Source organism: Crotalus tigris, unplaced genomic scaffold (assembly GCF_016545835.1).
Source record: "Crotalus tigris isolate CLP2741 ecotype Arizona unplaced genomic scaffold, ASM1654583v1 scf7180000017804.1919176, whole genome shotgun sequence".
In the NCBI taxonomy this organism is placed as follows: Eukaryota; Metazoa; Chordata; class Lepidosauria; order Squamata; family Viperidae; genus Crotalus; species Crotalus tigris.
Genome location: NW_024096647.1, coordinates 1515097 through 1541607, shown reverse-complemented (window position 1 = coordinate 1541607; position 26511 = coordinate 1515097). Strand labels below are relative to the sequence as shown.

General features: G+C 38.7%; 1 protein-coding gene and 1 long non-coding RNA gene across 12 annotated transcripts in view; one reads left to right on the top strand and one right to left on the bottom strand.

The window, feature by feature from the left end:
- Positions 1-18862, bottom strand: part of FUT9 (fucosyltransferase 9) — a 75115-nt gene extending 56253 nt beyond the window's left edge. For 3 of the 11 annotated variants that reach the window (XM_039342713.1, XM_039342709.1, XM_039342714.1), the window contains exon 1: positions 16871-17734. Coding sequence is in view for 2 of the 11 variants with exons in the window: in XM_039342707.1 (XP_039198641.1) it covers positions 17770-17911 (142 nt within the window). In the remaining 9 variants the exon portion in view is untranslated. Of the gene's footprint in view, positions 1-620; positions 653-16870; positions 17737-17769; positions 17983-18637 lie in introns of those variants that run through there. The other 8 variants (XM_039342710.1, XM_039342717.1, XM_039342712.1 and 5 more) reach the window with 6 other exon arrangements.
- The window catches only part of LOC120307700, a 33796-nt gene continuing 25150 nt past the window's right edge, over positions 17866-26511 (top strand). Inside the window, exon 1 of the long non-coding RNA XR_005556620.1 lies at positions 17866-17980. This is a non-coding gene — a long non-coding RNA (uncharacterized LOC120307700). The remainder of the gene's footprint in view (positions 17981-26511) is intronic.

The following is a 26511-nucleotide window of genomic DNA, read 5'->3' as shown; positions in this document are numbered from 1 at the left end:
TCTTATTTGGTGGAAATGGCAAAGATTTCGGCTTTCTTGAAAGATCAATCGCAAGAGAAGTATTTTTTGGTATGGAAAAAATAGATAGATTTCATACAATATAAGTTGGATATAAAAAAATATTACTTAGTTTTTGAATAATTTATATTTAAAATTTAAGATATTTTATAGACATATTTTTTCTTTTTTTTAATTTTCTTTTTATTTTTTTATCTGATTTCTTCTTTTTCTGTTTCTTTTTTCCTTCCTTTTATTTTTTTTATTTTTATATATATATATATTGTTATTAACTATTTTATAATTTGTTTAATTAATGTATTTAGATTTGCTTATGGTTTATATGTGTTTTAGGATTTTTTTTTTTAAATTTAATTAAGCCTGTATTCAGCTCTCGGAAGGTTGGGGGAGGGTAGGGGAGGGTTGGGAGGGTTCGGGGAAGGGAATTGTTCTGTAAAACTTAAAAATTTTCAATTAAAAAAAAATATAGGCTATATATAAAGTATTGAATGGAAAGGATGGAAAATTTAAATTAATATTTAAATCACTTTTATTGTTAATTTAAAACAAAGCACTATATTACTATTTTAGTCAACACTTTCTTATGTTATAACAATACATACATTTTCCATCTTTTGTTCTCTGCTTGTAGGACCTGAAAAGACAAAATTTTGTGATGACTAAATGTTGAACTTTTTCTGCCAAGCAAAAGAATTGCTTAGCAGATGCATTGGTAATTTGTTAACACCCTACAGACCTTAATTGTAACTCAAGAGATAGGACTGCATCCAGAAAACCATGAATGGAAGGGAAATAACCAATGTTTTGTAAAAAAACCCCAAAAAAACAAAAAAGGTGCTGGAACTCACACGTCATACAACCCGCTTTGCCTACCCTACAAGGTTCCATCCAAAAAAGGTGCCGGAACTCCGTTCTGGGCATTCTATGACAAAAAAAAAAAAAAAAAAAAAGCCCTGGAAATAACTATTGGTCTTGTTCTGCAGCACTTATTCAAAAGCTTGCAAAATCACTCTATCACAACAGTTTTGTTTTATAAGTTTCTATACGGTTTAACTAATATAGGCAAAAAGCTGGATCAAAATGTCATCTAGGACCAAATGGATTTGAGATACTACTAAGCTTTTCAGAACACTGACCTAGAGCATTAACTGGTCAAAACAATAAGGATCCTCCAATGAAACTTATTGCTCATGCTTGTGCACAGGATATTCAACTAATGGTTATCAGTATTTTGGCATTAGATTAGGGTGGGCAGAATTGGACTGATTCCGTTTTTGACTACCTAATGACTCCAGGTTGATTCCTCTTTTGACTCCAATCCAGGTTCTACTCCTCCTTCTCCTACACTTCCCCACCTCCCATTTTAAGCGCAGCAGAGAAATTCTCAATGAAGTAATCAATATTTGAGAGAATTCGTAAGTTCTGGCAAACCTCCACAGCTACAAGATTTATAGAATCCAAATCAGTGTTAGATATTAAACTTCAAAGACCTTATCCACTTTCTCTGTTATTCAAGATGACATATATTCAATATAATGAACTTTATTTTGGACTTTGCCCAGCATATGGTAAAAATATAGAGATTACTGTGCAAATTATATGTAAAATTACTAGCTATAATTTAAGAACAGTCCATGTGTCTGTTCTTAGCTATGAAATTATGAAATAGAATTATGACTAAATGAAATTAAGAAAATTATGCACAGAACATAAAAACTATGAAATTATTAAAACCCAAAAGTTATAAAATATTACAAGATTAATTTAAACTAGCACTTAATTAAATTTATAATAACTAAATACTACAGTAAAATTACAGTAATAAAGTATTATAAGATAGTATTCCAGGCCATCCTGAAAGCTAAAAGGTACAGCTGCAACAGTGAAAACTCTGAAACTAAAGAATAAGGATATAAAATCAGATTACAACTGCAATATGTGTAAGCCTGATTAACACTTGTTATCAGTCGATTTCCACCAGATTTTGCATCATGTCATACAGAATTTAGCAACACTGTAAGTTATGAAAGAAAAAAATCCAAGAGAAATTAGTAGATATAACATTAGTTTGGGTGGTCTGTAAGCCTGGAAAGTAATGTATAAGTTATACTATGAATGCCTCTGTAAATGAGCAGTTGAAAAGGACATGCCTGGTAGTTTCAATTTCTCCATCACCACAATGGCACAGGTGTCCTGGAAAACGGATCTTCCCATGTCTTTCCTCTTAACAGTTGAAAGAAAAATGCTGCAGCACAGAGGAAATGCTGCCTGTAATTAGATGTTGTGGTTGCCTAAGGTAGAATCATACAGTCAGAAGGAATCTTTCAAATCTTCTAGTCCAGTGGTTCTCAACCTGTGGGTCGGGACCCCATTTGGGGTCGAATGACCATTTCATGGGGGTCACCAAACCATGCTGTCTGCCATTTTTTTCCCTTTTCCCTAGCTGTCCTACTCCCTCTTATTGGTGGCCACACCCACGTGGGGGTCACCACAACATGGGGAACTGTATTATGGGGTCACGGCATTAGAAAGGTTGAGAATCACTGTGCTAGTCCAACCTTCCTGTATAGGGAAGGAATCCTCAGAAAAATGCAGAGAAATGGCTAGCCAAACTTTTCTTGGAAACTTTGAATGATAAGAACTTCAGGAGATAGGCTTAACCCCTTTTACAACTAGGAAATTACTACTTATTTCAAGTTGGTACCTCTGTCTTGAAAGTACTAGTGCCTATCTTCAGCTTTTATTAATGGGAAGCTTTATGACCCAGCTCAGGTCAGACTGTCACTCTCCATCCATTCTGCCTTGCTTCAGAAGAGTTCTCATTTGCTCATAAACTGGAAGCTGGGAAATATATTCGAAGTAAGCTTAAACAACAGTGCCTCAGCTTCAATCATTTTTCACTCTTCAGGTGGTGTTCTCTCACTGAGTAGAGATAGGAGCCGCTCTCTCTACAATGTTCCATGCTAACTAGTCACTCTGTTTTATGACTTGTGGCAGGGTGGATTTGATTTAAATCAGGTTGATTTAAATCACAATTTAAATCGTGATTTAAATCACTAGTAAAAAGGCTTGATTTAAATCAACTCGATTTAAGTCATAATTTTTCAAGAGTAACTACTGTATATGCCGATGTATAAGGCAACTTCCGCGAGCGCTAAAATCGGCACCAAAGACGGGGGTCGTCTTATACGCCGAGTCGTCTTATACGCCAGAAATACTGGTAGTTTCTGGCGTATGACATTCTAGGAATGTGGCTTGGCGATAAAGACGGGGGTCGTCTTATATGCCGGGTTGCCTTGTACGCCGACATATACGGTATCATTTCTGTCCTGCAGCAGCTCCTTTTCTGACCCGCTGTTGACTCACCAACAGTCCCATTCACTTTAATGGGATGACTGATGATGCGGCAGCAACACAACAAGGTGAGGGAGGTGGCAGGCAGCAGGTGAGTGGATACCCGCTAAAAGGCACTGCCATGATGGATCTGAAATGACAGCTACCCTTTAAATGTAAGGACTCATTCTTGCTGTTAAGGTAGAATCTTTAATATTATTATTTGCAAACAAAATGAAGGTTTTCTATTTAGAATAATAAGCTGTCAGGTTAGTAAAACAGAGATATCAGAACCAATTTTAGGTTAATAGGTTAATCACACGTACCATATTTCCCTGAAAATCAGACCTACCTCCAAAATAAGACCTACCCTGATTTTCGAGGGTGGGCCTAATATAAGCCCTACCCTAAAATAAGCCCTAGTTAGGACCCTGCCCACTCTGTCCCACTTCTCTGCCGCAGTGGGGCAGGAGAGCACATGTCACACTGTTGCTGCCAAAACGAGGCAAGGCAGGTGGGGGAGGGGGGTGGACCTGCCCCACACATCCTGCACCCACCTCCAGCCAGGCCATTCCTTGCTCGGTGACATTCCCTTTCACTCCCCTCCTGAGCCGGACTACCATACTACAGAGGATGGGCAGATAGGTCCGGTCCCTCTCTGCCATTTTGGAGCCAGGAGGGAGTGATGGCGAGTGCTTCACCCAACAGATCATCTGCCCAGCGGCAGTTGCCACCTCCTATTCCACCAACTCTTCCGTGACTTGCGCTGTGACCAGACAGTGCAAGCCTCCCCTGCCACCTCCCTCCGCCAGCCTTCCATTGCCGCCACTGGCGAGAATGGAGAATGGGTAGGGGAGAGGTTCTGCGCAGCAATGCAGAGCAGAGAAGAGCACTTTCTTGCCGCCCTGCATCGCCCAAGGTATCCATTCTCCATTCTGAAAATGGCAGCCCCGTTTCCTGCTACTTCTCCTCCCAGTGCTGCTGTAGAGTTTGGCGCACCACCGCCCAGCTCCTCTCTCTTCCCAAAAGCATTTCTTCATTAACCTGCTTTCCAGCTCTGACGTGTTTCTCTCTTGCTGCAGGGAAACAGAGTTTGTGGGACTAAAAAAAGTTCAGTCAGATCTTCCAACTTCTGATGAAGTTGGTTGGTGGAAGGAGGCAGCAGGAGAGACTTGAGCTGCCCGGTCACGGTGTAAGCCATGGGAGAGTTGTTAGAAGAGGAGGTGGCAGCTGCCACTGGGCAGATGATCTGTGGGGTGAAGCACGAAGAAAGCACAGTAGCAGCAGAGCTTCTTACCATCACTCCCCCAGCTCCAAAATGGCAGAGGGGGACCGGGCGTACCCTGCCCATCCTCCATAGCATGGCAGTCTGGCTCAGAAAGGGAATGAAAGAGAAGGTTGCCAAGCAAGGACTGGCCTGGCTGGTGGGGTCCTGAAGTAAGCAGGTATGGGGTGGGTGGGCATCTCCACCCCCTCCCCCACCTACCTTGCATTGTGGCAGTGGCACGATGTGCCACAGGCCTCCTGCTGCAAGTGGCCGCAGCAAAAGTTGGCTGGCAGCCATGCGGGACAGGGCTGTTGGTGCTGCCAACGTGAGGCAAGGCAGCTGTCACAAAAAATATAAGACATCTCCCCAAAATAAGACCTAATGCCTCTTTTGGAGGCAAAATAATATAAGACTGGGTCTTACTTTGGGGAAACATGATAGTTGGAGAACTACTCAAATTCTTTTATTTAATTAAAACACTTAGAGCTTGGTACAGATGCATTTTTCTTCAAACAATCATACAGCTTATAGTGTACATAGATTTGCAAAACAATGGGATAAAAGAATATTCCTGAACTTTGTTTTATGATTTATCTCATGGTTACTGTGAAATTGTGTGAATGCATCAATGCAATGCATATTATCTCAGCTTGCAAAGCTTGGATTCATTGAATGAGTTTACCAAAAATGTAAATATTGCAGAATATACAGCCTCATGCTACATAACTAAGCTCCATTTCATGCTGAATAAACTAAATTGTTAATGTATCTTAAACAGAAAACTATATTTAGATAGATTTTTACTCCAAAAGCATTTTATTAAAATAAATTTGATAAAAATAAAAAAAAAATCAGATTTAAATAAAAGAAATTTGATTTAAATTTTAAAAAATCTGATTTGGATTTTTTTTTAAAAAATCATTGATTATTATTACACCCTGATTTCTGGTCTCAGTGGCTTTTGATATTCTTTATTCTGGTATCACCCAATTGCTTACAATAATTAGTAGTTGAGCAGCACTGTTCTTCAATGGCTTTGGAATGGTCACTCAGTGGTAGCTCCTTTTTAGACTACCGTTGGGTTTATCTTATCCCTGATTTTCAATATTTTCCTGAAACTACTGCAAGAAACAGCATGTTACATGATAATCAATATGCTGATAATACTTATATATGATGGCTCAGCAGTTAAATGTACTGTTGCCAGCTGGAAAGCTGACAGCCTGGGTTTGAGACCTGAGTGCTGCACAATGAGGTGAGCTCCCATTCCTGCCCCAGCTCCTGCCCACCTAGAAGTCTGAAGCATGCAAATGTGAGTAGAGTAATAGATGCCACCTCAGTGGGAAGTTAACAGCATTCCATGCACCTTTGGCGTATAGTCATGTTGGCTACATGGCCATGGAAAATGTCTTCAGACAATGCTGGCTCCCTTGGCTAAGAAACAGAGATAAGCACTGCGCCCTAGAGTCAGACATGACTGGCCAGGGAAACATTTTATCTTTTTCTTACTAATATATATTTATCTCAAGAGCTTGATGTGGTATCTGGAAAGAAATGAGGGACTGCATGGAAAAAAACAAACAAACCAGGATGAAGTTGAGTCCTAGCAACAAAGAGATGTTGTTTGTACAGAACCATTTGCTTTTTTATGATGTAGCTCTCCCTGAAACAAGATGCCTTGGAGACAGTTGCCCCTGTCCATGTCATGTATAAATGGCACTAATAAAAAGGTGCTCTAAGTAGGGGTCATTCTGGAGACTATGTAGAAGCTGTAATTATCACAAAATGCAGCCACCTCTTTATTGGCAGGTGAGAATTGTCAGAATCGCTGTGGTACCATTATTGCAGGCACTCTATTGGTTGCCTCTGGATACAATTCACTTCCTGGTTACATGTAGGGTAATCTACATGATTGGGCACCAAGGTTGGGCACTTCTGGAACTCCTTCAATAAAATTAATGCATCCCTGTGGAATAAGGATACACAGGATCTCTTTGTGTGAGACACAAAGAGAACTAGCAAATAATACTTTTCTTTCAGTCTTTCTTCAATCTGAAATAGCCTCCCCCCCCCCAGAGATGTCAAACTCTCTGCTACAACATGGGAGAATATTCAAAAGAGAATCATTCCACACATCATTTGTCGTATAATGTTGCTAGAAGTGGTCCCTAAGAAGGAATACCATTATTGTGTTAATTGGAGATATTTTTGTTATATTTATGTTTCATGGATGTATGAAAACTGCCAAGTATCTACATCAGTGGTTCTCAACCTTTTTATATGGCGACCCTGGTATTAAGCAGGCGGTGCGCATGCGGGCGCCGCCCCCTGCATGGCACACATGCGTGGTGTCCCCCTGCGCGGCACCCCTGCGCAGTGCCCCCTGCGCGGTGCCCCCCTGCGGCGCTGCCCCTCCTGCACAGCGTGCATGCGTGGTGCCCCTGCGCGGTGCCACCCCCATGCGCCGCCCCCTGCGTGGCACGCATGCGCGGCGCCGCCCCCATCCGCCGCCCCAGAAAAAAATGGCGGATCGCGTTGTTTGGCGACTCCCGTGAAATGGTCGTTCGACCCCAAATGGGGTCGCGACCCACAGGTTGAGAACCGCTGATCTACATGGACTCTATAAATTCTGCAATAAAATTACACACAAATGTAGAAAAACCTGTTGGGAACAAATAGCACTGCCTTCAATTTTCCAAAACGTTAAGAGAATGGCATTGCCAGAACATTGTATCACGTTGGGAAATGTATCAGCATTTGGAAATGATTACATTCTATTGGTAGCTGGGGTGACTCATGTCCTTACTCCACATGATTTTCAGGACCTTGGAAAGAACACTAACTAAAATAAGGTCTCCTAGACCACATTAATCTGAATCTATGCTATAACAGGCCAAATGAAAACCAGGATATGAAGAAGGTTTTGGAGTAGAAATGATCTGCTAAGTTCATCCTCAGCAATGGAAGCTTTCTCAGTAACTTTGGACCAGGCATGCCCTCTCAGCCCAAACTATCTCACAGGGTAGGAAGGACTATCTACAAGACCTGGAAGAAAAGACAAGAAAAAAAAAGTGAGACAGAATTCAAACAAATAAATTAATAGATTCCTCATTCAAGTATGATCCCCTGCTGTTAAACACAAGGGAAAATCTAGTGTGAATTCTGCTATGCATGTTGGATGTTTGAGACATCTTCCTAGTTGTTGTGGGCTATGAATTCCCAAGCTACTCAACAAGGCAAGACATTCTTTCATCAGAAGTTAAATGCTACTAGCAGTTCCATTTTCCAGTTGCTATAAATCCTTACTAACAAATGACAGTAAAGAACTACTTGTCCTTGTATAGCAATAAATGATAACCTGGGACCTTCCTCCATTTGGATGTGAGGTTGCTTGATCTGGCACCAAGATAAATGTCTGGTCTTCATTCATACCAGAAGAAATAAAATAAAGAAACTGAAACATGGGGTTAATAAACATATATGGAAAGTTTCACGAATCTTATAGTTGCTTATTCTATCAGAAGCCATGCAATGGAGAGAACACCAATACCATATCTTCTCCCTGAAAAGTTGTCTGTTGATAAGTCAGTTATGGTCTATAATACAAAGTAAGCAAGTAGAGAGTCAGTTTGGTGTAATGTAGTGGTTAAGACATTAGGCTAGAAACTGGGAGAGCCTAAGTTCTAGACTCACAGGCATAAAGCCAGTTGGGTGCCCTTGAGCAGTCTCTCTCCCTCTCAAGTTCTAGACTCATGAAGTCAGTTGGATGTCTTTGAGCCAGTCTCTCTCTCCCTCCCTCCCCCTCTCTCAGCCCTAATTAGGAGGCAATGGCTGAAAAACTTTGCCAAGAAACTGCAGGGACTTGGCCAGTCAGTCTCCAAGAATCAGTCATGATTGAATGGAAGAAGAAAAAAAGTAAGTAGAAAGGCCTGGACAGATCAGTAAAGGGAAGAGCAAAGCTATTATTATTGGATAGTTTATCTCACATCATCTTATGTTTTATAACTCATACAGAATCTTAATGAAAGGGCGTTGTCTTACCTGAACGCCTTTTCTCAACATGATGATGGAGAATCCACGAGTGGGTTGTCTTATTCTTCCTGCTCAGCTGAGACTAAGTCCAGAAAGTTGCCATGCCTCCTGCTGGGCTAGACTGATCCAGTTTACGACGAAGGCGAAGCAACCAACAATAGTCTGATGCATTGGCTCCTTCTACCCCTGACACAGGACCTGACGGGCACTAAAGGGTGGGTGTGGATTCTCCATCATCATGCTGAGAAAAGACGTTCAGGTAAGACAACGCCCCTTCTCCAGCATGATGAATAGAGAATCCATGAGTGGGACATACCAAAGCCGCTCTGTCCCTACGGGAGGGAACTAGTCTGGGCCTGTGTCTCACTGGATGCTAATGTTTTTGTCAGAGAAATTAATAACTCACTGCGATGAAGAAAGGGAATCCACGAGTATCTTCTATCCTAGCTACTAAATCTAGAAGGAGCCAGAAATAAAGCGTCTTGCTGAGCGAAGACTAAGTCGTAAATTGGGTCAGTCTAGCCCAGCAGGAGGCATGGCAACTTTTTGGACTTAGTCTCAGCTGAACAGAAAGAATAAGACAACTCTCTCGTGGATTCTCCATTCATCATGCTGGAGAACAGGTTGTTAATGTAAGTAGAGAGAAGATTTTGAGCTACCATATTCACCTTCTGACTATTCATTGAGAAAGTGAATCTTTATGGCCTTATGTTCTGTGAAAGTACAAAATCAATTTGAAAAACATGAAGAAAACTAGAAGCAAAACAAACAACTAAAAATATCTTGCCCTTAGTAAGAGTATGCAACAGTAAGACTAAATTTCTTTTCTTTAAATGGTGCAAAAATTGTTGCAAGAGCAAAAATACTATTCTCGTTGACTCACTAAAATACAATTAACTGTGAATGTTTAACACTAAAGAGCATCATCACTGATTTTAAAGATATCAATTTACAAAACAACTGGTTTATGATGAGTTTCTTAATCAAATGTTTTAAATAATATTTAAGAATTAAAAGTTTAATAATGAAACTAAAAGCTAAAATCTAGGAGACTGTGAGTTTTTAATGCCGCCTTAGTCATGAAAGTCAACTGGATAACCTTGGGCCAGTCATACTCTCTCAGCCTACAACGTCAGACTTTGTGTCAGTTCCTGTTGCAATCAGTGGATCAACATTTGATTGATCTGAAAAAGCAGACCCAGCCCTTGTGGGAAAACACCAGGAAGGAAAACTAATTTATGAATTACACTTAATAGAAAGAATAGGAAGTGATTATGCCAATAGATAAAAATTGTATTTAGAATTGTAGATTTATAGAATATGGTATAACATTATAGCTGGCATTATGAATTAAATTCTGAAAACCTTACCAACAAGTTTTGTTAATTTATTTTCATTTTAGTTATTGTTATACTGATGTTTTTAATTGTATTTGCCACCCAGAGCAAGATGGGCAGCTATATAAAATAATAATGCAATTCAGTAATAACATGTAACCAAAATTAAATCAAAAACAAATTTAGATGGGCCGGGGTTTATGATAAAGAAGTGGAAGTTCAATATTTTGATTCTGTTCTCAATGACCGTCTTATATCAACAATATCTTATTCTAAATTAAATAATCCCCATTGCTATTATTTAGAATTTCTTGCCATCACTAGAATGAAACTGGTTTCCAGCTAAATTTAAGAAAAAGATTCAGAATAACCCAGCTAATAATTGCAGCAACCCATCAATATTATAGAATCCAAGAAAATTACAACAAACACACAACATTAACCCAGTATATATTTACACAAACATATATACATCATGATTAGAAACTTGGAAAGTGAGTTTTACTGGTAGCCAATCTAATAACAGGGCACATTAGAAACAGGAAATACTTTGTTCAAATAACAGATGTTTTGCTTAAACAACAGACAGTAAAGCAATAAATGTCTTATTAATATTCTGCTTCTCTTTCCAAAATACTTAACAATTATTACACTGTTATTTTTACACTTTTGCCATCAATCTGCTTTAAGCATCCGAAGAAAAATTATACAGAATATTCAACAATTTCCACTGTAACAAATAAAACCTCCTCTCCAACTCAACTCACTAAAACAATGTTTTCTTCTTTCATATGGGAAATATACATAGTATTTAGTAAAAGGAAGCCATAACATCCAAGCTTCTGGTATGTTTCTAACATGAAAAAAATAAGGCATTCACAGCCCTATTGGGTTCATTGCTATGTTATAAAACTCATAGCAAATATAAAAAAGACACATGATGCAGAACAATAATTACATAATTTAATACACTCTCCACCACGGAGGGAGGGGGAATATTGTCTCTATAAAATTATCTCACTTAAATATTGTCTTCTACTTTTTCACCTGTTTGTTGGTTGTGTCCTCACCTCTTGAATCCCACCACTCAATCCCGCTTGTCAATAGATTCTAGGGACTGTGAAACTTTAGCTGATGTGCTAATTTTATGAATACCTGGTTGTTTGGTATGAAGCTTGCTGCTCTCAGTATTTGGGCTCTGGGGAAATTTTTACTCTTGACTGCAAAACCTTTTGTACCTTCTGTTTATCAGTCACAACTATCATAAGCCTTTTTTCAATACAAGTAGTCCTCAAGTTAGAACCATGTGTTTAGCGACCAATTGAAGTTATGATAGTATTCAAAAAGTGACTGACAACTGGTATTCACACTTATGATGCTTGCAGCAACCCTCCAGCCTTGTGATTGTGACAGGCTCACACTTACAACAGTTGTAAAATCCAGCAATCATGTGATTGCAATTTATGAATGGAATGGAATGGAGTAGAATAGAAGCTGGAAGGGACCTTGGAGGTCTTCTAGTCCAGCCCCCTGCTCAAGCAGGAGAACCTATACCATATCAGACAAGTGACTGTCTAGTCCAGGGGTAGGCAACCCAAAACACTCAAAGAGCCACTTGGACCCGTTTCCCACCAAAAACAAAACACCGGGAGCCACAAAACCCTTTTGATATCTAAAATGAAGATAACACTGCATATATCCTTTTTTACCTTTATTATAGGTGTGTGTGTGTGTGTGTGTGTGTGTGTGTGTTTGTGTGTGTGTATATATGTATGTATGTGTACATGTGTATATTAAAAATAAAAGTAAAAATAAAAGTAAAAATATGACATTAAAAATAAAAGTAAAAATATGACTCTTGGGAATATCCATATTATTAAAACAATGATCACCAGGAGAATGCTTTAAGAGAATAAAATTACATACACACACAGGTAAAAAAAGGATATATGCAGTGTTATCTTCATTTTAGATGTCAAAAGGGTCTCTCTCTCTGTCTCTCTCTCTCCCTCCCTCTCTATCTGCCCTTGGTCTGCCACTCCTCTTCCCCCACTCTCTTTCTCTCTCTCTCTCTTTCCTCTCTCTCTCCCTCCCTTTCTCTCTCTCTCTCTCTCTCTCTCTCTCTCTCTCTCTCTCTCTCTCTCTCTCTCTTTCTCCCCCCCTCCTATCTGCTGCTCACCTGGCAAGCTTCAAGCTGTTGTCCAACAAGCTCAGGGGTAAGCAACCTCGTCTCTTTTATGACTCATGGACTTCAACTCCCAGAATTCCTGAGTCAGCCTAGCTGGGTTAGCTAGCTCTCTCCTGCCCTTCCTGCTTCCTGCTTCCTGCAGAGACGCAGCAAAGGGAGGAGCTCCGCCCAGTAAGCTTTTCAGCTCCTCGGAGAACACTGTGAGTGCACTCTCTTTTACACATACACACACACACACAAAAAAAAACACAAACACACACACACAGAGAGAGAGAGAGAGAGAGAGAGAGAGAGAGAGAAGCGCAATTTGCCTCTCTCTGTCTCTGTCTCTCTCTGCAAAGGCAGAGGAGGCTGGGAGCCACAGGGGAAGGCTCAAAGAGCCGCATGCGGCTCCGGAGCCGCAAGTTGCCGACCTGTGGTCTAGTCTCTTCTTAAAAACCTCCAGTGATTGTGACTTCCCAGCCAGCTTCTAAGAAGCAAAGTCAATGGGAAACCAGCAGAAGGTTGTAAGCAGCAGTCACAGGATGTCTCACTTAACAACCATGATGAAAAGGTTGTAAAATTGGGTGAGGTCACTTAACGATGAAGTTTTTGGACCCAATTGTGACTGTAAGTTGAGAATTAGTACTGCTATATGTAGTCAGTTCTTCCTAGATGAAGCCTGAATTGGATATATGTGATGGAATTTCATCCAGATTTTGGACTAAGATTCCACAATCCTTTACACCATCTATATTGGCTGAGGCTAGACAAAGAGTATAGACTGCTTATACTTGCAGTACTGCAAGTATTTACTGAAGAAGATTTACTGAAGAAGATTGCCATTATGTGGCAGACCCTTGGCCATAACTGGCATTTTCCAAGTGCTTCCTCGGGCATTCATAGTGTCTTGCATGTATGAACAGATCAGAACAATCCTGTTCTTAGGCATTGTGTATTTGGAAATGTTGTCACTAATCTGTTATTCTGCTATTGGGAAGGTACAGGATAACAATATAATGTGACATAGGCCAGGCGAGCAGTACTGTAGAATCAGCCATGCTTCCATCAAGAAAAAGAAAAGCTGGTTTTAAAACACTCAAGTTTTAAGGCTACAAATTAAATTTAAGACTCATTCCATAAGGCTGCCAGATATTTTGGCTCTTTATTAATATCCATAAATATATCTTTACACTAAAGTGTATATTTAAAATGGGGAGATTTTGATATTTGAGATATGCCTAGAAATAAGCTGGCCCAAATACTCATAGCAGAAGACTGCTTGTTTTCACCCTTGATTTCAATATAAACGTCCTGATTTTTTTCCCCAGAAAGTTTAACAGCTTACTGAGCATATATTATGCAGATTTATGATATCCAATCCAAGTCCAACAGTTTTGATAAGGAATTTGATTCACTTGAGATTATGAATATAACCTTTGCTTTTTATTAAAACTGTGATGTAAGTACATTTAGAGTGAAAAAGATTTTAAATAGATGAATATATTTTAAAAGATATATTTAATGTAATATATTTAAAGAGCTCCATTTTTAAAAAAAACATTTTTTTTTAATTCTTCTTGAGTACAGACCAAGCAAAAACCGGAAATAAAAGAGGTGAATTAAATGTGGAAGATCATATAGCTTTTTTAAATGCATAGTTGAAACTACTATCATTCTAATTTTATGAATGGAATAAAATTTGCAAATAACCCTTGAAATGCTTTAAAGTTATTTCTCAGTTACAGATGGGATCTATATAGTCCATACATTTGGAAAATATGGGTAGAAAAGGACTGGTGTGATTCTCTTATCTACCATCGCTTTCAAATTGTTGCCTTGGTCTATTTTAGATGTAATCTGACTTTTCTCATTTAATTTTTTCCCATTATATTTTAGTTTTTATCATATCCTATAAAGTATCTACTTTTGCAAGAGTGTGAAACTTTCTTTGAATCAAAGGCTGACCAGTTAGCAAGTCACTGAAAAAGATAAGACATTCTGCTCCTATTTCTACTTTTATCATGAGAAAGAAAGAGAAAAAAAACAACACAGTTCTTCTGATGATATTTTGGCAGAACTAGCCCGTAATGTTAATGAACACAACTCAGGTGCTTGGGGCTAGGTATGACCTGTAGATTGCTCACCCCTGCTCTACTACATTTTTATCTAACCACAGAAGTGCATATTGTGCAGTTTACGGTTTTATTGAACTCCAGACATTTTTTTTTAAAATCAACATTTGGAAATGGAAACATTCTAATGTTTTTAAATGACTTCTATTCCCATCTTGTAGTATCATATAAAATGTTTCTCCTTTCAATTTATATTTTCATGATTGATGGTAGCATTAACTAGCATTAAGATTAATGGCTATATGCTTTATTCATCATTATATGTGCTTTTTCATCATATTTGCAATTCTAATACATAAACCATATGAGACATCTGAAATACTTCAATTCAGATATCCATTCAATCATGATACTTCCTAATTGACCTTGGGCATGCATGATTTCTCAGGCTATCTTACTTCACATGATTGCTTCTAAGTCAGTTAGATATATATTGCCAAATGTCCAATTTTTATGTAAATTAAACAATAAAGGAAAATGCATCCTGAAAGTATACATGGATATCCCCATGCTCATCAAATAATTTTAAGACTGAAGAATCTGTTATATCTACATTCTAAGACTGATTTCCATCCATATTAAAATTTATCTTTCCCCTTTTATTAGTGAGAAGGACACATTCCATATTAAAATACCAGTATCTATATATAATTTATTAAACTTGTATGTCACCCCATTCTCAAAGCAGGATACTTACCTGCTTTAGCCACATCAGTCTGACTTCCTATTTTGTTGCTATGCAAATTTTATACATAAAATGTATAAACATGTGTGAGAGAACAAGACTACACCCAAAGTTGCTTCATTATGATACATCTTATTGTAACAGGTTGGCTGGTCCATCCTTTAAAAGGGATTACTTTGACAACATGACTCACCTCCTCAAGTGGGGAGATAATATTCAAATACTTTCTCTATTTTCACTCTAGTTTTAATCCAATGGATCTAAAAAATTCTTTTTTGAGTACATGTGCACAGAAATGTGGTTACAAGACATCAGGTAGCTGACTGTCTCACACTGAAGACTTCTACATTGACTGAAAGGCTAATGATGTACTAGTGACATCAACATGGTGTATTTTCCCCCTTAAATAAGCAATATCCTGTATTTGATAATACAAGATTAGCTTCTGTTTCATAGTGCCTTTTTCTGATAATAGTTCAACAAAGAGAACAAAATCTCTAATTGATTTACTTCCCAATTATGGCAAGCCCAATTACAAATATCTGAATTAACTTCATTTATCTTATCAACATTCCAGTTCACATATCATGTTAATTCACCTAAGTTAAAGATCATTGGATACATTTTTTCACTCTCTATATTGCCATGAGTTGATTTTTGGCTCCATTTTTCTCATTGTAGATATTTATTAACTTGTATAAAACAAATCTTACCTAAAATAAAGTAAACTTATTAAAATGCAAGTGTTAAGAACTCAAAAGGTATTAGTGCAACAGATCTGAAAAGGAAGTAACATCCAGTGTTCTTACACTTATTTAAAATCTGCTATTCAAGTATGTTGCTGCATAAAAGGAAAATGCCTTTTTTTTAAAAAAAAAAAAAGATTCTTTTTAGTGTTTTCTAACCCGCAAGAAAACATGTATTTATACATATTTCATATTTGTCCCTTAAAATAAAGCAGGGGGAGGGAAAATGTAAGAAACCAGAGCAACAGTTCTGAATGTATCTTGTTGCAACAGGGAGTATCACAATACACAAATATCAATAGTAATGTCATTCGAGGTTCATTTATCTCTATAGAGCATTTTAAACTACTATTAACCCTGAATTATTACCCATTGTTAGCTGGATTCCTACAATCCTTAGTAGATGTCCCAAACCTGCTGCACCTACTTTAAAATTAATATCTACAATCCTAGAGACCGCTCCTAGCATCCAAAAAAACACATCCCTTAATCTTGTGAAACTCTCCAGAGTAAAATCTTTAAAACTGTCATATATATCTATATCTATCATCTGTACACACACACACATGCATACACACACACACATATATACACACACATCCAAACACATACATCCAAAATCTTCAAAAGAGTAATATCATTTACAGAATTAAAGATCTTCTTCACATACTTCCAAATTCAATATGACATTCAGTACAAAAACTCTACAAAAGAATGTTAAAGGATACATTGCAAAGCTCCAAACAGTGGTAGAAGAAAAATAGGATTCAGATGTGTATATGTGTGTATCCGTATACATAGCACATATAATTTTAAAAATCACAAGAGTATAAGCACGTTGGCAATCAGCTCCACGTCTTTTATCCCTAATCTAGGCAGTGGGGATAAGAAGTAGTGATGGGGGTGGGAGGGGGGGGAGGAGGACTGCTGTCATAACAACCTTCCAGGAGAACTACTGAAATAGCAAAAATACTCTGAAAATACTACACAGCTCACTGTGGAATAAAGGGAATCACAAAGCATGCTGGTAACCCAGTGAAGAACACAAAGAAAGAGAACAAGACATCAAAAAGGAAAGCCGATTTTCCCAACCAAGTTCATTTGGGTTGCCTTTCTGCAGTTCTCTCCGGAAAGCTGAGGGGACACTTACCTATGCCAAAGCCTCATTACAAAAACCCTTGGGAACCAGGCGGGCCGTGTGCCCTCTCCTTCTGTGTAGCTCAGATTCTTTGCTCTGTCCAGAGAAAAGGTCCAGCGCTCGCTGGAGAAGGACTGGCACAACCCCAGCAAGCTAGCGGGCAAGCAGGGATCTCTTTTTAAAGACTTCTTTGTACGGCGAGAAGCAGGAGGGAAAGAGGAGAAGGCTGCTCAGGCAGGAGTAACGGAGAGCGGGGGGAGGAGGGAGTCTCCAGCCTCTGTTCAACGGCTCCTTATAAAATAAAACAGCCTCTCAGAAGTTTAAAAAAAAATGTCCTAAAAACAGCGGAATGGAATACCGGTTTGTGGGGACGGTTCAGAAAGGACTCACCGGAGGGGGCTGATAGAAGGCTCGAGGAGGGCTACAGGGGCCGGGGATCGCCCTCGGTGACCAACACGCGAGGGAACTCGCGCGGAGAGGCGGTCAGATGGGACACGTGCAAAAGAAAAGGTGGTTCAAAGGGCAGCGCTCTGGAGATTTCTGGAGAGCTGGGTCTTCCAGGTTCGAGCTGGTGCTTTTAATCTCCATTTCTGGGAAAGCCTTCCTTCCTTCCTTCGTTCCTTCGTTCCTTCTACTCCTTCCCCACTACTCCTTCCTTCAAGAAGTCCCCGCCGGTCCTCTCAGGGAAAGGACGAGGAAGCCATCCAGGCGCGAAGCAAAAGCAAGGCGCCTCTCGCTGCGGTAGGAGGGACGGCTGCTCCCGCACCCCCCGTTTCCCACCACAGTCGCCACAGGCACCAATTCCTGCGAATACCAAGAGAGCGCGCGAACGGTCCGCCGATCCACCCCGCCGCCGGGAGAAGAGAGAGAGAGAGCAGGTGCTCCGAAGGAGGAGCCACTCATTCACTCACCCGTCCTCGGTGGGAAAAGGCGGGAGCGCAGCCGAGGCGCCGCCCTGGGGGCAACAGGGCAAGATGTACAGCAGGAGCAAGAGCGGGTGCACGGGGGAGCGGCGGAGCCCGGACTGCTCCTGCGCGCGCTCTCGCTGCCCATGCCCGGCGCTGATGCAGGAGGCTCTGCGAAACCGAAGGAAAACAGACAAGACAGACAGAGAGACAGCAGGTCGAGAGAAAAGACTAAGCTGGGGGGGGGGCTCGCGCAGGCGCGCGGCCGACGAGCGGCACCGATGAGAGTGTGTGTGGGGGGGGGGGCAAGAGAGAAAAGCGTGGCCGGCTGAGCTGCCGGCGGTGGTGACGGAGAGGAGGCGCGCGGGGTCGCGCGGCGAAGGGGGAGCCCTGGCGCTGCTCACGGTTTTTCCCCTCTCCTGCTGCAGCAAGGCTCGCATCCTCGCCTTGTGGCTCTTGCCCAGAGGAGCCTCAGCAGCCTCTCTCTCCCGCCCGGACCCTGTTGGTAACGGAGGCGGAGGCTCCCTTGGAGCATTTCTATCCTCCGTGACTTCGCTCCCGCTTTTCTCCTTTGAGGCTCCAAGGCAAATCATTCAGTTGGAAGGTCCTTTCTCAGAAGAAGGGCCGAAATCCCTGGCTTCTCATCTTTCCCATTCCTTCGCGGCCGCAATGCTGCCCGTACCAATGCTGGTACGCTTCCTCGCTCGCGTAAGCGCAGAGAAGCCGGGCTTGTGCAAAATCAAGGGAAAGCGAAGGCTGCGCTCACGATTCCGTTGCAAGATGGGGTGTTGTGGTTTTTTTCATTGCTGCAACGGATAGGTCCCCTTTTTGTTTGCTTGCTTGCTCGCTCTCCCTCCCAGAAAGCCGCATTTACCTTTGTTCCCAACAAATGAAATGCCTTTGCGAGCAGGCCTGGGAAGGGTGAGAAAAGGCACATTTTTAGAAATGTAAATTTGCGATTCGGCGCCTGCCTCATCGCTTTTAGAAATAAACCCTTGCAAAGATGGGTAGATGCTGCAAACTGATACGCGGACTGAGTTAGGAAGCCGTGCGATAAGGCAGATCCGTGGTAAGAGGAAAGGATCCGCGGAAGAATTGGGAAAGGATTCAGGATTTGTGAGGAGTTAGCCAACTCATGGGACTTCCCTTCCTTCCTTCCCTCCCTTCCTTCCTTCCTTCCAATTCCCATAGTCTCTTGCAAACTATACAACGGGTAGAAGTTTTTGCTTGCATCACTGCAGGATTGCAGAGTTTAATAAGCCTGCAGATGGCATATGATGAGATTTATTATCATTAATAAACATAATTAATACAATCTTCCAAAGGCTTCTGGTCGTGCCTACAAGTTTTTACTTGTAAAGCAAATTAGGCAAGGAGGAGAAACAACTATGAATATCAGTGAGTACTGGCTTATGTTCCCCAGAACATTCCTTGAAAGGAACTTATATTTTGAGTCAAGTGTTCCTTGCCTTCATAACATCAACGGTTTAGGTCTTATTTGGGCTATATTAAACTGCAATTGAATTGCCACCATCTCATATTTCATTTTTAGCTAATCTAACTTTTTACTGCTCAAATGTGTGTTTGAGTACACGCAAGTGAGGATTATACCTCTGATAGAGTGGAAGTTAGAAAGTTTATGTTAAAATATAATTTGAGAGTATTTAAGAAGTTGCAAAGCTGCTTGTATTTTAGCTGCAATACAGATCATCCAGCCACTCCTGCTGGAAATCACTAAATGTGAAGTGGGCAAAATAAACAGGAGGCACTTCTGAATAAGGAAAAGCCTATTACTAACAGAAGACTGCTTTGATCTAAAAATGGAAAAAGCTACTGGTACATGATAGTAGTATTCCAGTATTTGAGGGGCTGCCAAGAGAAGAGGGGGTCAAACTATTCTCCAAAACACCAGAGGGCAGTTGGAATAGATAGTTGGAAACTGATCAAAGAGAGAAGCAATCTGGAATTAAGGAGAAACTTGCTGACAGGACGATTAACCAGTGGAACAGCTTGCCTTCAGAAATCATGGGTGCTCCATCACTGGAGGTTTTTAAGAAGAGGCTGGACAGTTACTTGTCTGAGATGGTATAGCTTCTCCTGCTTGAGCGGGGTGGGGGGGCTGGACTAGAAGACCTCCAAGGTCCCTTCCAGATTCTATTCTATTCTATTCTATTCTATTCTATTCTATTCTATTCTATTCTATTCTATTCTATTCTATTCTATTCTTTCTACTGTCTTCATATTCCAGTTGAAAGGTTTCCAAGAGTATTTCCCTGGCCAATCACTAAAATAAAACTGGACTATTTGAATCTTAGACATCATAAGGTTTCTTTTTCCCTCCTTCAATTTTTTTTTAAATTAAGAATATACTGTATCAAATTACATTGTGGCAAAACTAAATATGACACTATATGATGCAATAAGGACTCAAACTCATCATTGGAAACATGGCTGGACAATTTGGAAGAAGGAAAATACTTGCTGGAGTTTCAATTATTTCTAATCTCAAGTTTGCACCTTTCAGTCTGTGATTCTTTAAAAGGGGAATAACATGCATGTACTAGAGGAAAGTGCATGTTAAATATATAACTTCATCAATCACTACTTTTGATGGAGTTAGGACTTTAACATCCCATTGGTGGTATCACCTATATCACCTGGAGTGTAAATTTATCACAGGCAGGTTAATAACCAAGGGAACACACTTACCTAGATGCACTGGAAAGGAAATGGTGGTCCACTCAATGACCAATAAAACTAAATCACCATTTATAACCAGGATTGTGTCAAAATTATAATGGAAGATGAACTCCCAAGCCTGAAAGGGGGTCCAGCGAACTACTGGGGGAAAAACAACAAGGACAAGTAATACTAGTGCTTATGACATGGCTGAGTTAAAGCAAACAGGATGACTAGCTGCTGATGTGAGAAAAGGAAAACTTGATGCTGCCAAGATAACAGGGTGCTGTGTTAGATTTCTGAATCAAGGCAAGCCTGATGTTTAGAACAGAAACATCAACATACATGTGAGTTCAAGAAGTCTTAAAAAGCAATTCCTTGCAAATTATTGTGGCAAAAATAAGTTGGAGATAGACTGAACTAAAAAGAATTTAAAAATAAATGTATTAATAAAAACAATGTACAAAATGGAAATTAGAAAAAATGTAATAATTGGACAAAAGTGCGCAGATAGATGTAAACTAGGAAATTTTTAGTTGTTTTCTCCCAGTACACATTTTGTTTGCTTCCTAGCCCATCATCTGCTGGACACCGTTTGCTTTAATCCAGACATTGTCATAAGCACTTGCATTACTTGTTGTTCTCTGCTTCTGTAGCAAGTTGGACACCTTTGAGCCTTGGGACTACATATTCCAGTATCATTTTGACACTATTCCTGATTGTAAATTTCATATTTGACTGATTCAACAAAATGAAGCATGTTTTTGTAAGAACACAACTTCCTTTGCAATCATCAGAATTCTAGGCATCGATTCTGGCTGAAGAGATCCTTAGATTAAATGTTATTCTGAGTCAGAAGATATTACAACTGAAACATGACTGACAAGTGCCTAAATCCTAAATAATTATTTCTTAGAAAGCTTAGAGGATGGTCATTTTGCCAGCTAATCAGGCAACATGTTCTACTAAGGCATTTGCACGTTTGTAATATTCAAAATTGATAGACTGTAACAATAGTCTTAAATGACATTTGGTAATTATTTCAGGTTTTATCCCTTCATTATTTTCTCTTGGTGTTTGTATTTAAGCTGGTTAAATCTACTACTTAACCATTTGAGGTGCATTTTATATGCCCTAGGTGTTTGTTTGTTTTTTGACACATGGTAGACAATGTGGTCTGAAAACCTCCTTACGTTATATGAAAGTGAGATGACATTAGAGTTTCAATTTCAAATTTGTTTTAAAGTCTGCATGCAAAATTCAGTAAGTTGAGCACTGACCAGGTATGTCCGTACATGCGGTAGATAAGTAGACCTATAGGTGTAGATCATATGTACATTAGGTAGTATGATCCTGGCTTCCAAAAGCACTTTCTGAAAGGTTGAAGAATGGAGAATCCCAGGAGAAAAAGGTCGGGTGGGCTGGAGGAGTGTGATAGAAATTGAGGTGTGATAGTTGAGGCAGAATAATATGTCTGCCCAAAAATCCTGATTAAGATATTAGTAACAGTAATAGAAATCTGGACTGCCGAAGAAGCTTCTTGGATGAGAAGCGAAATGTCTTCAAAGAGAAAAAAGAAAGTCCAGTTGCCTCATGAAAAAGCACCTTTGGGAATGTACAAAATACTTCCTTGAGCAATGAAAAAGCTGTGGCTGCTTTAACGATTTGAATAGCAGTGCTTCATAGTTTCCTACATATTATAAAATACTTTTTTGAAGGAGTGGTGTCTAATATTTGATGGCTATGAAGCTAGGCATAGATTGGATGAAGATTTTTTTTTCTTTGCCTTTTGTTTGCATTTATTATACTGCATTTTAATATTCAAAGAAGGGGAGAGTCAGGAGAGTCTGATATATATATCAGACATTGTTAAATATTATATATAAGCATTAATAAAATAGAATGTGTGTGTGTGTGTGTGTGTGTGTGTGTGTGTGTGTGAGAGAGAGAGAGAGAGAGAGAGAGAGAGAGAGAATGCTTAGAATTTAGACATTGATACGAGACACCAAAACATCTTTACTGCTATTTTAAGTACTCTATTTTCTTGGATTACTACTGACCCTTGTTAATTTTTTTTATGAAAAAGAAATTAATGTTATTATTTCTCTCCATTTACTGGAACATGCAGAAAATAAATCCAGCTGGTCCCATAGTGCAACATTTGATAAGAAGTAATTGTTCGTTTTAATGACTTATCCATGGAATATTCTATAGATCCTAAGAAATCCATCCAAGTGTTTCTTCAAGATGGATCATTATGAAGATTGAAATTACCTCACCTACTTGTGTTGAAAAAAATGTATAAGAAAGAATCAAACTTAATAAAATTATGGAATGAATCAAGAACCAGTTCCTCAGTTTCTCCAATTAAATGGTTAGGAAAAACTTAGTCCTCCAATGGCTAACTAGACTGATTTCTTCATTTGGCATAATTTTGGGAATTGTGGCTGCTATTATTCTTTTCATATTCTTAAGAAAACAGTAAATGAATAAGAATGCTTTTAATTAGATACTTTGCTAACAAGTGCATTCACTTTCACACACTGAATCAACTTGAAACAGTGAATTTTTCATTAGTTTTATAGGATCCTTTATTTTTATAAGGATAGCAAGCTAGTCTAATTAGTATTACCAAGACAACATGTTAATGCTATTAGAAAATAGAATTTTTACAAACATATTCCCCCCAAAAGAAAAAAATGCCAGCTGCTATTAGGCAAAATCAGAAAAAATGGATTGACTTGCAAACATTGCGTTGCACTTTGTTATTGTGTTATAGCAACACAACTAACATTTTTTGAACTTGTATTTCATCCAACTCTCCACACCTGTATAGTTCAGTGAAGACAAAGCTCAGCATTAAAATGTGTGAAATCTGCAAGCATTGGTGTGGCTCTTAATATTATATGGTCTTACTTGCCATCCAGATTTTTTTGCTTCATGCTGGAAAGTGTTAAAAGAAGTTGATGCAGAAATACCTAGTCTACATTATTTTTGCAGTCAAGAGATTTCATTATTTGTAAAAATGTGTCATTTCCTGGAAGCTACTTAAAAAGAGTTAACTATGGTAGTGAGATTGCTCAGCATAATTGCTGTTTAGAGCTAAGATTGAGATTTTCACTTATCCTATCCACTAGGACAGTGTAATTCAGTTCAGGATTATTTGAATATCCTGCCAACATGGACTTGGATATAACCACTGCTTATCAGCTAATAAACTGTTTTGTCCTTGAATCCCTTTTAATGGTAATGAAGAAAAAGGTGAAAGCTGACTCAGCTGTACATCTGAGCATTTTGCAGCTCAACAAAGATAAGAACTGTATTCTTCAAAGACTGTACATTTTGCAATACCAAGAAGTTTATACAAATGTCACAGCAAAAGACAATAAATTTTTATAAAATTCTTATTTTTTAAACTATTGCCTATCTATTTCATGCTTGAATTTTATTCCATTATCTTGCATAAGAGAATTTAGCAACATTCAGTATTAGGCCAATAAATTGCTTTAAAGACATATCACACAATGATTGTGAAAGATAATTATACCAGCTATTATTAAATAGAGGTATTCCTTGCTTAGTGACTACAATTGGGACCAGAAACTTGGCTGCTAAGTGAAACAGTTGTTACGTGAAACCATGTGCTTATGATCTTACTTCAGCTTTCCTTTGCTTTACAGCAAAAAGTCATAAATGTGAGAATTGGTCACAAAGTTAGTTTTTTTATCACTGTTGTAACTGCAAACAGTTGCTATATAAGGCAGTTGCTAAATGAGAACTACCTCTATTAGTATCCTAGGAAAGGGATGGGAATGCATTTAGCTGAAATCAAGTATCTTTATCTATTAGCAACAGCATCTGTTGAATTTTTTGATAAATAAAAGCCAAATGTAAAATTCTAACTTGTTTTATTTATCTATTTACTTATTTATCATCTTTATATGGTGACTCATCTACAGTCAGTGTACAGTGGGCAGTGTACAACTAAGTCAAAACAATATATGTATATGTGTGTATATATATATATATTGTTGATATTTTAAAAATGCAAAATTATAAAAGGTTCAAAACTAGAACTAATTAAAAAGGATATTAAGTGAAGAGTGAACTTAAATATTAAGTCCTAACTTAGTTGCAGTAGGTTTTATAATGGTAGGTAGGGAGTTCCCATTGTTAACAATTTAAGACAAGAAAGTTGTAGGTAGTTCTCCAGAGCCTGGAGCTCTGTGGGTACTGTGCTTTAAAAAATGTTTTGAACAGACCTTTTAAAATAGGTTTATAGTTAAACATTCTGAATATGTTTGTGTTTACCTTTATGTGCACACTTGAAAAAAAGAGTTTTATAGTTAACACCTTGTTGAAAGATATATAAACAGTGCTTTTTTGTCATAGAACGCACCGGAACAGAGTTCCGGCACCTTTTTTTGATGGATTTTCCAGAGTTGCATTCTTTTCCTATTGTTGCCCTTCCTATCCTCATTTGCTTTTGAAAATGCCCTGTGGTGTGAGCGGGGTCCCCTCTGGCATTGTCTGCCTCCTCTAGGAAGAGCCATGAGGCGCCAGAGCACCACAGTCAGAGCATGGTTTGATTGACTGGGTCGGACCATGTGGTATGGAAGCCAATGGTGGCGGTGGGAGACACATAAACATGGAGACCATCTTTCACAAGAGGGCGAGTGAGCCTTTTGCCTTCCATTACAAAAGGTGGGATGTGAGGTTAAAAAGAGGTGAAGCGAGAGGAAAGAAAGGCGGCTGGCGTGGAACTTGCCTGACAGTAAAACTGCCATTTCGGTTCCTTGGATAGTTCAAAGGCTGGGATGTCTACGAAAATCTCTTTTTAGTCTTTGATACTTTATATTCTGCAGAGGGGAAGAATAAGAATAAAGCCAATGTCTTGTGATTTGGAGGTATTATTATTAATAATATATATTAATTATGTGTTGGTCAGATGTAAAGGTAAACCTACAGTATGAGGTTTAATCAGATCTATTTATTAAATTGGATTTAACTTAAAGGTAAATTAAAAGTAATCTGCTCACTGACAAAGTTTCAACTTTAATTTGTTTCAAGTCAATATCCATATTAAACTCCAAATGTAATTTTTTTCCACCTTGTTTGACAACTTTTTAAAAATAATTCAATCTTTTACAAGCAACCAAATTTTGTTTTATTGGGTCAATTTCATTCCACATAGAAAGCTGACATTTCCACTCATTAAACTAAATGGGTATGCCAGTGGTAAATGTTCCAAAAGATTAATAAAATGCCTTCTTGTAATTTAAAGCCACATAGTGCATGGTAATATTAATAGTATTAATTTACCTTGAACAAAATCCTAGTCTTTTAGATACACTAAAAATTGGAGGTTTTTTTTTTCAATTACAAAGGTAAACCTTGTAGGGTAAGCAAGGTGGGTAATATGACATGTGTGAGTTCCGGCACCTTTTTTTTTTTTTTTACAAAAAAATCATTGTATATAAACATAAGTAAAAGAGAATGTGGCACACACACACACACAAGCCTAACTTTGAGAATATAAAATTCATCTCAATCTTTTTGATGCAGCTGAGCCCTTAGTAAGCTATGCATATTTTTGGTCTAGATTAGATTGGATTTAAATGTTAAAGCATAAGTATGGCTGTAAGGCTTAGAACTTAGAAACTGGCATAAGGTACCAAAGTTTGCTTATTGTTATTTTGAATGATTAACTTTTTAATCTAATCTTTTCAAAGTACATATGATCATCATGATATATTTAAGAAATAAGAATGAAATATTAGTGGTGTAGAAAATAAATCCAACAAGCCCCATCATAAAAAGTAAAAATAATCATTTCCTTTGTAACTTACCCATACAATACCTTGATTCTCAGCAATAACTTCAGGTAAGTTCTGGGAAGAGGTTAGATTTATAATCTGGCAGATTTTTATCTGTTTTGCGCTAGTAACATTTTAATAATATGTCCCTGTGCATATCTTTATTTCTGCAAGCCAAAAATATTGTATTTGTAAAGGGGTAATGACATTATTCAAGACTGGGGGAAAAGGTAATGGGATCAAAGAGTTTGAA